Source organism: Papio anubis, chromosome 16 (genome assembly GCF_008728515.1).
Source record: "Papio anubis isolate 15944 chromosome 16, Panubis1.0, whole genome shotgun sequence".
Lineage (NCBI taxonomy): Eukaryota > Metazoa > Chordata > Mammalia > Primates > Cercopithecidae > Papio > Papio anubis.
In genome coordinates, this window is record NC_044991.1 from 56835650 (window position 1) to 56850317 (window position 14668).

The 14668-nt window shown below is 44.3% G+C and overlaps 2 protein-coding genes across 12 annotated transcripts in view; both read left to right on the forward strand.

The window, feature by feature from the left end:
• The window catches only part of LOC101013736 (signal-regulatory protein gamma), a 27703-nt gene extending 13604 nt beyond the window's left edge, over window positions 1-14099 (forward strand). Inside the window, exons 3-6 of one of the 2 annotated variants that reach the window (XM_031656634.1) lie at window positions 6703-7020; window positions 7631-7963; window positions 12662-12746; window positions 13833-14099. In XM_031656634.1, coding sequence (XP_031512494.1) covers window positions 6703-7020; window positions 7631-7963; window positions 12662-12744 — 734 coding nt within the window. In that variant the 3' untranslated portion in view covers window positions 12745-12746; window positions 13833-14099. The other variant, XM_003904959.4, reaches the window with a different exon arrangement.
• Window positions 13938-14668, forward strand: part of SIRPB1 (signal regulatory protein beta 1) — a 22449-nt gene continuing 21718 nt past the window's right edge. For all 10 annotated transcript variants that reach the window (XR_004179035.1, XR_004179036.1, XR_004179037.1 and 7 more), the window contains exon 1: window positions 13938-14051. The gene's annotated coding sequence lies outside the window, so the exon portion shown is untranslated. The remainder of the gene's footprint in view (window positions 14052-14668) is intronic.

Consider the following 14668-nt stretch of genomic DNA (forward strand, 5'->3'; position numbering starts at 1 on the left):
CATGCAGATTCTCAACAGTCATTTAGCTAGAATCTCCTTAAGGCTGCCGAGATCCCAGGGTAAGGGGCGGCCAGGACCACAGCTGTGGTTGCCTGCTGTCTAAGTCGGCTGAGCTCCTCGGGGGATGGGCGGCAGCCAGCACTGGGACTGATCATTGCTTAACACACTAAGTTCCCAGGGCAAGGGAAAGGTGGCAGCCATCTCTATAGCTCCAGGCCACGCTTTTCCCCTACTGGCGCCAGGAAGGTTGGATGGCCTGTTTCCAAGAAGTATCCCCCACAGCCCAACACATCAGCTGTGGCAGACTGTGGCCAGAGTGCCTCTTCAGGACAGACCCATCCCTCCTCACTTGGGTGGGGCCTCCTTGCAGGAACTCCAGCAACTCCAGACCGGGTCTCAGGGACAGAACTCTGATCTCCCTGGGCCTAAGCCCCTATGGGGAGGGGTGGCAGCAGTCTTAGTCTGGCAGACTTAGTTTTTCCTCCTGCTAGTTCGGAGAAATCTGGGCAGCCCAGATAAGTGGGTTACCCCCCACTGAAGCACACCCACTCCACCAAGGGACAGTCAAAGTGCTTCGTTAAATGGGTCCTGATCCCGTGCCAGGATCAAATTCACACATAACAATATTAAGCTTAAATGTAAATGGGCTAAATGCCCCAATTAAAAGACACAGACAGGCAAATTGGATCAAGAGTCAAGCCCCATTGGTGTGTGGTATTTAGGAGACTCATCTCACATGCAAAGACACACATAGGCTCAAAATAAAGGGATGGAGGAAAATTTACCAGGCAAATGGAAAGCAAAAAAAGGCGGGGGTTGTAATCCTACTCCCGGACAAAAGAAACTTTAAACCAACAAAGATCGAAAAAGATAAAGAAGGGCATTACATAATGGTAAAGGGATCATTTCAACTAACTATCCTAAATATATGTGCCCCCAATACAGGAGCACCCAGATTCATAAAACGAGTTCTGAGAGACTTACAAAAAGGCTTAGACTCCCACACAATAACAGTGGGAGACTTTAACACCCTATTGTCAATATTAGACAGACCAATGAGACAAAAACTTAATAATGATATTCAGGGCTTGAACTCAGCTCTGGATCAAGTGGACCTAATAAACACCTACAGATCTCTCCACCCCAAATCAACAGAAAATACATTCTTCTCAGTGCCACAAGGCACTTATTCTAAAATCAACCACATAATTGGAAGTAAAGCACACCTCAGCAAATGCAAAAGAATGGATATCATAGCAGACAGTTTATCAGACCACAGTTCAATCAAATTGGAATTCAGAATTAAGAAACTCACTCAAAGCCACACAACTACATGGAAATTGAACAGCCTGCTCCTGAATGACTCCTGGGTAAATAATGAAATTAAGAAGTTATTTGAAACCAATGAGAACAAAGAGAAAACATATGAGAATCTCTGGGACACAGCTAAAGCAGTGTTTAGAGGGAAATTTATAGCACTAAATGCCCACATCAGAGAGCTAGAAAGATCTGAAATCAACACCCTAACATCACAATTAAAAGAACTAGAGAAGCAAGAGCAAAGAAATCCAAAAGCTAGCAGAAGACAAGAAATGACTAAGATCAGAGCCAAACTGAAGGAGTTAGAGACACAAAAAACCCTTCAAAAAAGTCAATGAATCCAGGAGCTGGTTTTTTGAAGAAATTAACAAATAGACCACTAGCTAGACTAATAAAGAAGAAAAGAGAGAAGAATCAAATAGACACATTAAAAAAAGATGAAGGGGATATCACTGCTGACTCCATGGAAACACAAACTACCATCAGAAAATACCATGAACACCTCTATGCAAATAAACTAGAAAATCTAGAAGAAATGGATAAATTCCTGGACACATACACCCTCCCAAGACTAAATCAAGAAGTAGAATCCCTGAATAGACCAATAACAAGTTTTGAAATTGAGGCAGTAATTAAAAGCCTACCAACCAAAAAAAGCCCAGGACCAGACGGATTCACAGCCGAATTCTACCAGAGGTACAAAGAGGAGATGGAACCATTCCTTTTGAAACTATTCCAAATACTAGAAAAAGAGGGACACCTCCCTGACTCATTTTATGAGGCCAGCATCATCCTAATACCAAGGCCTGGCAGAGACACAACAAATAACTAAAACATCAGGCCAGTATCCCTGATAAGCATCGATGTGAAAATCCTCAATAAAATACCGGCAAACTGAATCCCACAGCACATCAAAAAGTTTATCCACCACAATCAAGTTGGCTTCATCCCTGGGATGCAAGGCTGGTTCAACATATGCAAATCAGTAAACGTAATCCATTACATAAACGAAACCAATGACAAAAACCACATGATTATCTTAATAGATGCAGAAAAGGCCTTCAATACAATTCAACATTGCTTCATGCTAAAAACTCTCAATAAACTAGGTATTGATGGAACATATCTCAAAATAAAAAGAACTACTTATGACAAACCCACAACCAATATCATAATGAATGTGCAAGAGCTGGAAACATTCCCCTTGAAAACCAGCACAAGACAAGGATGTCCCCTCTCACCATTTCTATTCAACATAGTATTGGAAGTTCTGGCCAGAGCAATCAAGCAAGAGAAGGAAATAAGGAGTATTCAAATAGGAAGAGAGGAAGTCAAATTGTCTTTGTTTGCAGATGACATGATCCTATATTTAGAATGCCCCATCATTTCAGTCCAAAACTCCTTAAGCTGATAAGCAACTTCAGCAAAGTCTCAGGATACAAAATCAATGTGCAAAAACCACAAGCATTCCTATACACCAACAACAGACAAGCAAAGAGCCAAATCATGAATGAACTCCCATTCACAATTGGTACTAAGATAATAAAATACCTAGGAATACAACTTACAAGGGATTTGAAGGACCTCTTCAAGGAGAACTACAAACAACTGCTTCAAGGAAATAAGAGAGGACACAAAACAAATGGAAAAGCATTCCATGCTCATGGATAGGAAGGATGAATATCATGAAAATGGCCATACTGCCCAAAGTAATTTATAGATTCAATGCTATTCCCATCAAATTACCATTGACATTCTTCACAGAATTAGAAGAAACTACATTAAATTGTATATTGTACCAAAAAAAGAAACCAGTATAGCCAAGACAATCCTAAGCAAAAAGAACAAAATTGCAGGCATCATGCTACCTGACTTCAAACTATATTACAAGGCTACAGTAACCAAAACAGCATGGTACTGGTACCAAAACAGACATATAGATCAATAGAATAGAGCAGAGACCTCAGAAATAACACTGTACATTTACAACCATCTGATCTTCAACAAACCTGAGAAAAACAAGCAATGGGGAAAGGATTCCCTATTTAATAAATGGGGCTGGGAAAACTGGCTAGCCATATACAGAAAACTGAAACTGGACTCCTTCCTTACACCTGATACAAAAATTAACTCAAGATGGATTAAAGACTTAAATGTAAAACCCAAAACCATAAAAACCCTAGAAGAAAACCTAGGCAATACCATTCAGGCATAGGCATGGGCAAAGACTTCATGACAAAAATGCCAAAAGCAATTGCAACAAAAGCGAAAGTTGACAAATGGGATCTAATTAAACTAAAGAGATTCTGCACAGGAATAGAAACTATCATCAGAGTGAACAAGCAACCTACAGAATGGGAGAAAATTTTTGCAATCTACCCATCTGACAAAGATATAGTATCCAGAATCTACAAGGAATGTAAACAAATTCACAAGAAAAAAAACAAACAGCCCCATCAAAAAGTATGCAAAGGATTTGAACAGACACTTCTCAAAAGAAGACATTTATGTGGCCAACAAATATATGAAAAAAAAACTCAACATCACCGATCATTAGAGAAATGAAAATCAAACCCACAATGAGATACCACCTCATGCCGGTCAGAATGGTGATTATTAAAAAGTTAGGAAACAATAGATGCTGGTGAGGCTGTGGAGAAATAGGAACGCTTTTACATTCTTGGTGGGAATGTAAACTAGTTCAACGATTGTGGAAGACAATGTGGTGATTCCTCAAGGATCTAGAACCAGAGATACCATCATTACTGGGTATGTACCCAAAGGAATATTACTCATTCTACTATAAAGACACATGCACATGTATGTTTATTGCAACACTATTTACAATAGCAAAGACATGAAACCAACCTGAACGCACATCAGTGATAGACTGGACAAAGAAAATGTGGTACATATACACCATGCAATACTATGCAGCCATAAAAAAGAATGAGTTCATGTCCTTTGCAGGGTCATGGGTGAAGCTGGAAACCATCATCCTCAGCAAACTAACACAGGGACAGAAAACCAAACACCACATGTTCTCACTCATAAGTGGGAGTTGAACAATGCAAACACATGGACACAGGGAGGGGAACAACACACACCGGGGCCAATCAGGGGTTGGGGGATGAGGGGAGGGAGAGCCTTAGGACAAATAGCTAATGCATGCAGGGCTTAAAATCTAGATGTTGGGTTGATAGGTGCAGCAAACCCCCATGAAACACATACACCTACGTAACAAACCTACACATTCTGCACTTGTATCCCAGAACTTAAAGTAAAATAATAATAATGAAAAGATGTCACAGAGGACTCTGTTCCCTCCTCCTTCCAAAATGCTTCCAGCTCTACCTATGATCTTGTTTTTTGAAAGCCAATTGTCCAGACTTGGTGGTTTTGCTTCTATTATCATTTGAGTTTTTCGTGAGCTACAGGGAGCAGGATTTGAGCCTTTTCTTGGTGTTTCTGCTCCTCTATGTTCTGCTGCCTAAAGAATAAATGTGTAGATTCAGAAGCAGTAATGACCAAACCTCTTGATAACAGCCACAGGGCTCATTTATTAAGCACCTGCTACATACCAGGCTCTGTGCTTGCATTCACCCTCCCTCATCTTACCAGTGTGGGATTTTTATCCACTTTTGGCCCTTTGCCAGCTGGGGTCCCCTCAGACCTTGGTCCTATAAGGGACTCACACGAGGACCCCCTCGAGGCAATGAAGGGAGGATTAAAGAGCTGAGAGGTACAGAGGGAGCAGCCAGCTCCTGAGAAGCCCTCAACAAATGGGAAATGATTGCAGACTCTCAGCCCTCTAGGGATGCCCAATGCTGCTGGTGTCTTGATGACCTGACTTCTTCAAGTGACACCCTTCTTACTGTGCCCATAAACTGTTTGCATGTGGTTGGGAGCAAGTTAATATTTACAAATGCAAGTATGCCTAACACATGTTTCCTGGTGACTGCTATAGGAGGTGCAGGGTAATAATTAGCAATCTGGAGACATGTTTAGGACTCATCTACAGGGAGAAACTATCCTCATTTTTCTGATTCTCCAGTTTGTGTGCTTTCAGGACCCAGGATAGATTTCTGCCTGTTGGGGTGGCCTGGATCTTTGTCTCTTGTAATGGATTAACGATGAAGAAATCACCCACCTTTGGCTTTCTTAGTACTCAGTGATCATTGTTTTTGACCCCAAACTGGCCCAACTGAAGACCTAGATTCCAAGAAACCTTCCCTCTTTTCATATTTGGGACTTGTCACAGATTAGACCTGCTAACTAAAAAAAATAATGATTGATAGGAAGGCCAAAGGAAATAGCATTTATTTGTGAATTAAAGAGTTGCAATTTGGGAACCCTGAGTCATGGCAGCCCTGAATAGTGGCCCATAGGGCAATGCAGGAAAGGCTTTTTACAGGGGACTTTCATAAAAGGTTGTTTTTGAAAACAGTTCATTGGCTGGCAGAAATGCTAAACTGCAAACTCGTATTCTTTGGTTACTTAATTAGGACACTCCAGGATGAGAGTGATCAAAATCCCATGTACCTTGACTTCAGTGCGTTGTTATCCAGGTCTACAGCAACATCCTGTGGCTTGACCTTCAGCAGGTGTGAGTGCAATGCTCTTACAAACGCTTGACTCCATGTTAAAGTTTTAGCCTTAACTACTTCATTTTCTTTCAAAAACTCTACTGGAATATTATGAAAAGAATGAAAAATATGAAATAAATTTATAAATACACAAAGAGACAGCTCTGGGTGTATATAAAGTCTGGGTTAAAGACAGATCTGTGTTTATTTTTATGAAGCATCTTCTGACTGATCAAAAGCAAAACTTCTTCCATTGCCTCATTTAATCCTTGTTGCACCCCTGGGAAGGAAAAATGCTGCTGTCCCATTTTGCAGATGAGGAGCTGGGTATGCCAGGCCACCCCTCTCATGGGCTGAACAGCCTGGTTGCAGTTCTCACGGTGGTGCCACTTTGCCATTGTTCCTTACTTTGACTTCTGTAAACACCCTCTCTGAGGTTGGTGAGCTCTCCGGGGGAAACAGGGTAGGACCAGTTAATACACAAAGGGAGACCAATCAGTAACTTTGTTGCTGTGCCCAGGTTGGTGGAAGTCACCCTGTGTGGAGAGGAAGACTTTGAACTCAGGCCTGGACCTCCCTCTGGGACCTTCCCCTACACTGTCTGACCTGGGGCTGGTCCTCACCTCTTCCAACCTTTGTACCCTGCTATGTAAAATGAGAATAAGAACACCATCCTCTCCACATTATTAGAAGAATTAAAATTAACGTATCTGAAGGTTCTTAACAGTGTCACACACTCATTATTAGTGATCATCATCTCAGTCATGTCTCTTGTTTATCGATGCTCCTTTTGTAGCCAAACCCTCTGCCCCAGTGGTATCGGGCCCTGCGGCGAGGGCCACACCTGAGCACACAGTGAGCTTCACCTGCAAGTCCCACGGCTTCTCCCCCAGAGACATCACCCTGAAATGGTTCAAAAATGGGAACGAGCTCTCAGACTTCCAGACCAACGTGGACCCCGCAGGACAGAGTGTGTCCTACAGCATCCGCAGCACAGCCAGGGTGGTTCTGGCCCCCTGGGACGTTCGCTCTCAGGTCACGTGTGAGGTGGCCCACGTCACCTTGCAGGGGGACCCTCTTCGTGGGACTGCCAACTTGTCTGAGGCCATCCGAGGTAGAGGACCCTCACACCCAGCCCAAGCCCACATCTGGCTGCCATACCCACTCCCCTCTCCCCAGGCTATTGCTCCAGAGCTTGAATGGCCTGGAATCTATTCCCTAATTGTGCTGCCCACCTCCCATACACCTAGGTGTGCTGGTCACTTACTACCATTTTATTGGCAGCAGTCATGGGACCAAGGGGACCAGTGACTTTGGCACTTGGTCATGTGCCAAGCTCTCCACTAGAGAGCTTCATTTTTCTCACCAAGAACAACTACTATTAGTGAGCACCTACTATGAGCCAAGCCCCTACGTCTTTGGTGGTTGCACTGATTTTGTTACAGTTATGACATTCCAACTGCATGCCAGGGGTTGTACTTGTAGATTTCACTCAATCTTACCCTAGTAGGAGCTATCAGTTCTATGGCACCTACTGTGTGCCAGGCATTGTGCTTTGTAATTTCACTCATATGCAAAGAGCACCCTCAATGTCTGAGCACGTGCTGCCTGCCTAGCACTGTCCTGGTGATGCCCTCACCGTGGTGGTGGGAGCTAAGTTATGGAGCCCTCTCTGTGATCTGTCTGTGCCACAAGGTCAGAGCTTCTGCCCTGTCCTGTTTCAGTTCCACCCACCTTGGAGGTTACTCAACAGCCCATGAGGGCAGGGAACCAGGTAAACATCACCTACCAGGTGAGGAATTTCTACCCCCAGAATCTACAGTTGACCTGGCTGGAGAATGGAAACGTGTGCCGGACAGAAACGGCCTCGACCCTTACAGAGAACAAGGATGGTACCTACAACTGGACAAGCTGGCTCCTGGTGGACACATCTGACCAAAGGGATGATGTGGTCCTCACTTGCCAGGTGAAGCATGATGGACAGCTGGCGGTCAACAAAAGCCTTGTCCTGGAGGTCTCAGCCCACCAGAAGGACCAGAGCTCAGATGCCACCCATGGTGAGGTTATTCAAAATTTTTAAATTTTGTCTCTTTCTTTCATGTTAAAAGTAATATCCACGCTTGTTATAAAATAAGCTAGAAGTCTATAAATACAAAGTAAAATTTTAATGTCAGCTCCATCCCCCCAAATCCCACATACCAAGAGTCACCACTAGTAAGAATTTGATGCACAAGTTAATAGAACTTTTGACATAAATATATATTTAAGAAGCAAAGAGGGAGGCAGGGGGAACCATCTTTTCATAGAGTCCTTTGCCTTCCCTTATTCCTTGAGAGTTGTTACGCCCCTGTTTCTCATCAGCCCACCCTCGTGCTCCCTACTTTTTGTAACTTCTGCTTTGTTTCTGTTTCATCCTAAACTTTTCCATCCACATTTATGACCTCATCCCAGTACACCCTGACATCTACTGTGTATATTTCAGAAAGACAAATGTAGTTTAAAACGGTACCAGGCCTGCAGGTGACCATGAATGGTCACAGAACAGACCTCTTCTGTGTCCTGATGGTGATATTTGAGCAACAATAATTACAACCTCCTCTGCAAATTTACTAAGTGCAAATTTCCATTCATCTATGATCTCTGTTTTTGCTTCAATCACCCGGTGAGTCTGGAGTTTTAAAGAAGGGGAAACCAGGACTTGGGAAGTCATGGGGGATGTTGTTGAAGACCTCTTGCCTTTAGATCAGGTGATTGGTTCAAACTAATTAAAGTAAATCTGGGTCCCTGAGGACAAGGTCAGTATCAGCCTAAAATGCAAATTTGTGCTAGTTAGAGAAACATTCCTCTTCTGCTGGGCATTATCCCATGGACCTGAAGTTGGCCTGTATTCCCCTCTCTATGACCAAAATATGTCTTACTTCCCTCTTACGTAATACCAGGAGGGGTCTTAACTCCACGAGACTTTTCAGAGGCCCAGGTTCCTCCCACATACCTTATGGTGTTAGTCTTATCTGCTGGGTCAGTGCTAAGTCATAGATTTGTCCATGTCCCTGCCTGCTGGAAGAGTAAATATAGGAAATGGAGGGCAAACAATGTCTTCTATAATCAGAGATGTATGGAAGGTGTGTGATCACGTCCACAGCTAACTCAGTCATGCGTGTACACTCAGTTGTAAATGGAATCCATAGTTGGGTGATCTTATGACTAAAGACAGGTTTATCATTATTATAGTTATATATATAATATATATAATATTATAATATATAATATATTATGTTATTTCAAATTATTAATCACTGAATTTCATAAAATTATTAAAACAATTCCCTCATATCATCTAAAATGGAGTATACATGCAAATTTTCCTCAAATTCCTATTATGACTATTTTTCTGTGCACTAAATTTGGATTTAATTCATCTTTAAATGCTTTGCAGTATTTTTCTCTGAAACACTTGGGTCTCAAGAATTTTGAGGGGTGTTTTAAAATGATGAATTCAATTTCCTCAATAGTTTAGTGTTACTCATACTACTCATTTCATATTGGGTGAGTTCCGGTAAGCGGTGCTTTTTGAAGAAGTTTGTGTCCATTTTATCTAAGTTGTCATATTTTTGTGTGTAGAATTGTTCATAATATCTCCTTATTATCTTTTTGGTGTCTGAAGGGTCTATGGTGATATCCCCTGTTTCAACCTGATATTGAAAATATGCCGGCTGGGCGCGGTGGCTCAAGCCTGTAATCCCAGCACTTTGGGAGGCCGAGGCGGGCGGATCACGAGGCCAGGAGATCGAGACCATCCTGGCTAACACGGTGAAACCCCGTCTGTATTAAGAATACAAGAAAATTAGCCGGGCGAGGTGGCGGGCGCCTGTAGTCCCAGCTACTCAGGAGGCTGAGGCAGGAGAATGGCGTGAACCCGGGGGGACGGAGCTTGCAGTGAGCCGAGATTGTGCCACTGCACTCCAGTCTGGGGCACAGAGCAAGACTCCGTCTCAAAAAAAAAAAAGAAAATATGCCATTTCTGTTTTCTTCTTCATCAGCCTTGCTATATTTTTTTCCCCCCATTTTATTGATCTTTTCAAAGGACCACTTTTTTTCAGTGAGTTTTTAAAATTGTTTTTCTGTTTTCAGTTTATTAATTTTTTGCACTCTTCTTTGTATTAATTCCTGTCTCCTGCTTGCTTTGAGTTTATTTTGTTCTACTTTTTCTAGTTTCTTGAAGTGGTGATTTAATTGACTTGAGGCTTTTGCTCTTTTCTATGTCATTCCTTTGCCTCTGTTTATGGCTGGGCTGGTATTGGGGGGTGGGTTCCAGGTGCCTGGCTGCAGGGCTGTCCCTCTGTCCTGAGGCCCCTAGTCAGTCTCCCTTCTTCCTCTCCCACCTTGGAATTTCTCCTATTCCTGTTCCTTGTGATGTTTCTAAGGTTCATAGTTTTACTTCTCAGGGAGGTAAAACTGCACCATCAAGACTGGATTGCATTTGCTTTTTAGTTATTCATCCACACTGGCTTGGACCAGGACCAGGGCTGCCATTTTTGGGTGCCTTCGGTTTGCCAGATGTAGCATCTTTGCTCAGGTACTAAGGCTGGAAATGCATTTTAAGTTGTCTAGGCTGGCAGGTAAAGTGCAAGATGCCTTGTGATTACGTAAGTGCTGCACCATTGGTGTGGGAGCCTGGTGACAGACTGTGCACTAGGGTTAGGTGAGTGTTTTGACTCACAGTCATTTTGCAGTTTGGCCTTCTATCTTCAAGTAATACTGAGAACAGGGCTGTGCAGAACTTACTATTTTGTTTTCATTTTTTATTTTGATTTGGGGAGGATATTTTGTAGAAATAAGTAGCTATGCTGCTGCAATTGTACCTGGCAGCTCCTACATCAACTGAAGATCTTTAAGTGCTTTGACCCAAATGTCCATTCCCACATCTCAGGGTCCCACAACTTCCCCATTAGGACCCTACCCCAGCATAGCAACCGTTGAAGCTGAGATTCATCCTCCTCTGTGATTCTGCTACTCTTTTAATGATGTCCAGAGCCCAACCCTCTGTTCTTTCTGCCATGTAGTCACAAGAGATAAGAAAGTACAGTGCTGCCAAGAAGTCCTCTTGCTTTCACAGTGAACCTTAACTCATAATCAATCACTCTTAGCTTCTCAGCATCTTTCCCCCAAAAAATTGATGCCCAGTGATAGCCATCAAACAACTTAGTCCTTATAACTACCATTTCCCAATCTGTTTCAAAAGCCTGATGCCAAGGAATTTCCTGCCTGTGGTTACACCATCCCAGTTTACTGCCAGTGAAAGTTTTATCAACTGCATCACAGCCACAAGCCATGGTGCCTAGCCCCACTCAGTGCCAGCCCTGGGGTCCTCATTACGAGCTGATGAGTATACAGGTTTCAAACTTACATTTTAGAGTCTGTTTTCCAGACCACTTACCAAGGTCAGTTTCTCTGTAAGGCAGACTAGAGATGGATACAGGAATGCAGGAAGCTTCCTGAAGAGCTGTAGGGTCAACATGCCTCAGGAAATGGGGAGGCAGGACTGTAGGAGGAGGGAGGTGCTGAGCTACAGTGCAAGTAGGACAAAGACCCAGCTGCTCCTGGGGAGATCGAAGAGCTGAGAGGGTTTTTAATTGAGGAGAGAGGCGTGGCCCTCCTATTTTCAATTCAGCCAATCTTTCTTGTGGGCTGTCCCTTAGAAGGAGGAGTGAACTTGGGCAGTGCAGCTCTCAAGGGAGAAGTCCCAGAGAGCCACCCAGCCGAGAACTGCTGGCCTCTAACACCCCAGCAGCCAAAGATGCTGAGATTTCCATTTCTTCCTTAAGGACCCACCAGCACCATTTTATTTATTTAAAATACACTGTAATATCTTTAATGGCCCAAACTGCTCGTGTTAAAAATGTTGATTTTAAAAGCCCAAACTGCTCTTGTTAAAAATGTTTATTTTAAAGCCCGAACTGCTCATGTTAAAAATGCAGAGTCCAAACATGTGCTTCCCTGTAACTGAGTGTGCCCAACTAACAGAAAGATTTCAGATGACACCTGCACTGGAGTTGAGGTGGCCTAGGTGACGTCTGAGGCCCTCCCAAGCATGAGACCCATTTCCATGACTCACCAGGGAGTTTTCTAGCCAGATGGTTTCATTATGTCCAGCGCTCCATGGCTCCTCCAGGTTCTGAGAACACAGAGTCCTCCCCTTACTTCTGGGGCTAAACAGGGAACCTGCAACTCTCATTGTGAAGCCATCCTCAAGCCACCTGCCTACGCTTTTACAGTCATTAAAATTTCCCTGGGAAGTTGGACTTGTTTTGTTCCAAAGGATACGGTCTCATGGATCATCCTAAGGAACACTAGTGATGAGCTTCTTTAGGTTTGAATGCAAGTAACCTTGTGACCCTCCCTAAAATCCATGGGCCTCAGTTTCCCTATCAGAACAGAATGATAATCCCTGCTCCCACAGGCTTGTGATGGTCAAGTAAGAAACCCAGTTGCCACATGTATGAACACCTGAGTACACGCTCCCTCCACCTCTTCCCTCCAGGAGAATAAGCTGGCAACCCGGGACAGGATGAGTGAGAATGGGGAGCCACTTTCTGTGGCTTCTGCCTTGTGCTGGAGTGAGGATAGCCAGGGCAGGATGCAAGTTCAAAGGTGGGGCATGGATGGGCCCAGGCAGCCTCAGATGAAGGCGGAGGCCCCTACAAGGGCCTCCCAAGTGGCCTCTCTCATAGCTCCTCCTCTTCCCTGATTTCCAGGCCCGGCATCATCTCTTACTGTGCTGCTCCTCATAGCTGTCCTCCTGGGCCCCATCTACGTCCCCTGGAAGCAGAAGACCTGACTGTAAGTACAAGGAAGGGAGGACCGACCAAGGGCTATTCCAGAAGGGCAAGGCCAACAGGGAGGCCCAGCCCACATGCCATGCAGCATCAGGGTCCATGGAGTTAAGCTCCCTCCACACCCTGGGAAGTCTTGGGGAACCCTCTAAGAGGCTCCCAACCCCCAGAAATTATGTGGACGGTATACGATGTGGGATGCTTGAAACGTGTTCAAAGGTGTCCACAGTGCCCTGGGAGTTTCATGGAGGCAGTGATGAGTGGGTGGTTCCTTCCAGGCTATCTGTAGATTATTTGAATGCTGGGACTCGATGGGGTCAGAGGAATCCACATTGTAGACCAATGTTGAGAAGCCCAGATGAGAAGCTCTGAAGGCTATTTGTGCTCTGACCCTCTGGGTGTCTGAGTGGAAGGAATATGGGAAAGGGCATCAGGACTCGGCAGGATGGCTGAGCACACAGAGTTCTATCTCAGGTCTGCCTGTCCACCAGTGACAGGCATTGCAGGAGACCAGCCCCAGGAACGTAACAGACTCTCAGGAAACATTTCTTGAATGATGAGCAGATGACTAAATGTGGATGTGTTTTCCCACAGCTCCTTCCTTCCTCCCCTGCCACGTGGGACCCTCATCTCTGCTGCCTCCTTCCTTTCTTGAGAGGCTCAGCTTGAGAGAATGAGTCAGTGAGAAGCTTCTCTAGACTTGGCTCCAAACGCCTCCCCTCCCAAGACATCTGCCTGCCCACAGGCTCCTGTTGCTCCTTCACACAGACCTTGATGCCCCAGAGCAGGGTCTTCATTCATGGTCCTGAGCAGGGGCCATGGGACTGGGCTCTGGGCACTGACTTATGACACCTCCCTAGAATGTGAGAAACACGCCATGTCTAAACACACCAGGACTCCTCCCATCCATCGCCTTGGGACTGGCCATAAACCACAGACTCTCTCCAGGCTTTCAAGGGTTATCCTGTCTTCCAGATTCCTGACTACCCCAACTCCCCAGCCTTGTTGAGGTTCTCTATCGCCTCTTGAATACAAATGCACTCCCAAAGTGGTTTTAAGAAAATAAAAAGATTCTCCTTCCTCTTTGTCTAAGGGTCCTACTCCTCACACTCAGAAACAAAGAATCTCTCCCTGCTCTCTCTGTGATGGGAACACTAGTTCTAGCATCCTGCAGGCTTCCCAGCCCTGCTGCTCATGGCGGAAATGTTGCCACAGTCCAAAAGCCTCCTTGACTCCTGGAGTCCTCCTTGATGTCTCTTTACACCCCATATTCAATTCTGCCTTCAAAATACTTATGACCACTCATGAGACGGTAAGTGTTTAAAAACGGACTCTCTTAAATGAAAAAAAAAAAAAAAAACTGATTTGTTGTGCTTGACAATTTCTGTGGTGTAATCACCCCCAACATGGCCAGTTTCAAGCTACTAGAAGTTTAACAACTGGATTGCAAAATTCCTGAAATTTAACAGTTGGCTTTCAGGGGTCAGTCCAAGCTTGCTGCAGGACAACACTGAGTTCCATCCCTAACCTGAACACTTCTCACCTCCACCACCCCTCCCTGTCCTGGTCAGCATCCTCTCTTCCGGGAACACTTCTGTAGCCTCTGTTGGCTTTCATTTTTCAGCTACAGTGATTTTTGGAAAAGTCAAATTGTTGCTTCTTCCCCAACACAGCTGCATGACTCCCTTCATCCCTCCTTCAAGCCTCTGCTTAAGGTCACTTTATTAAAGGCACCTTTTGCAAACCACCCTGTACATAGTATCAATTCTCCCGTCTACCCCGACATTTTAATTTCTCTTATCCTGATTAATTTTTATTTAGCATTTATTACCATAAGCATTATACCGAATACAGGCAGCCCTAACTTTTCATGGCAGAGCAGGATTGCAAGAATGACTGAAACCAGAAACCCAGGAAAGCAATCTCCAC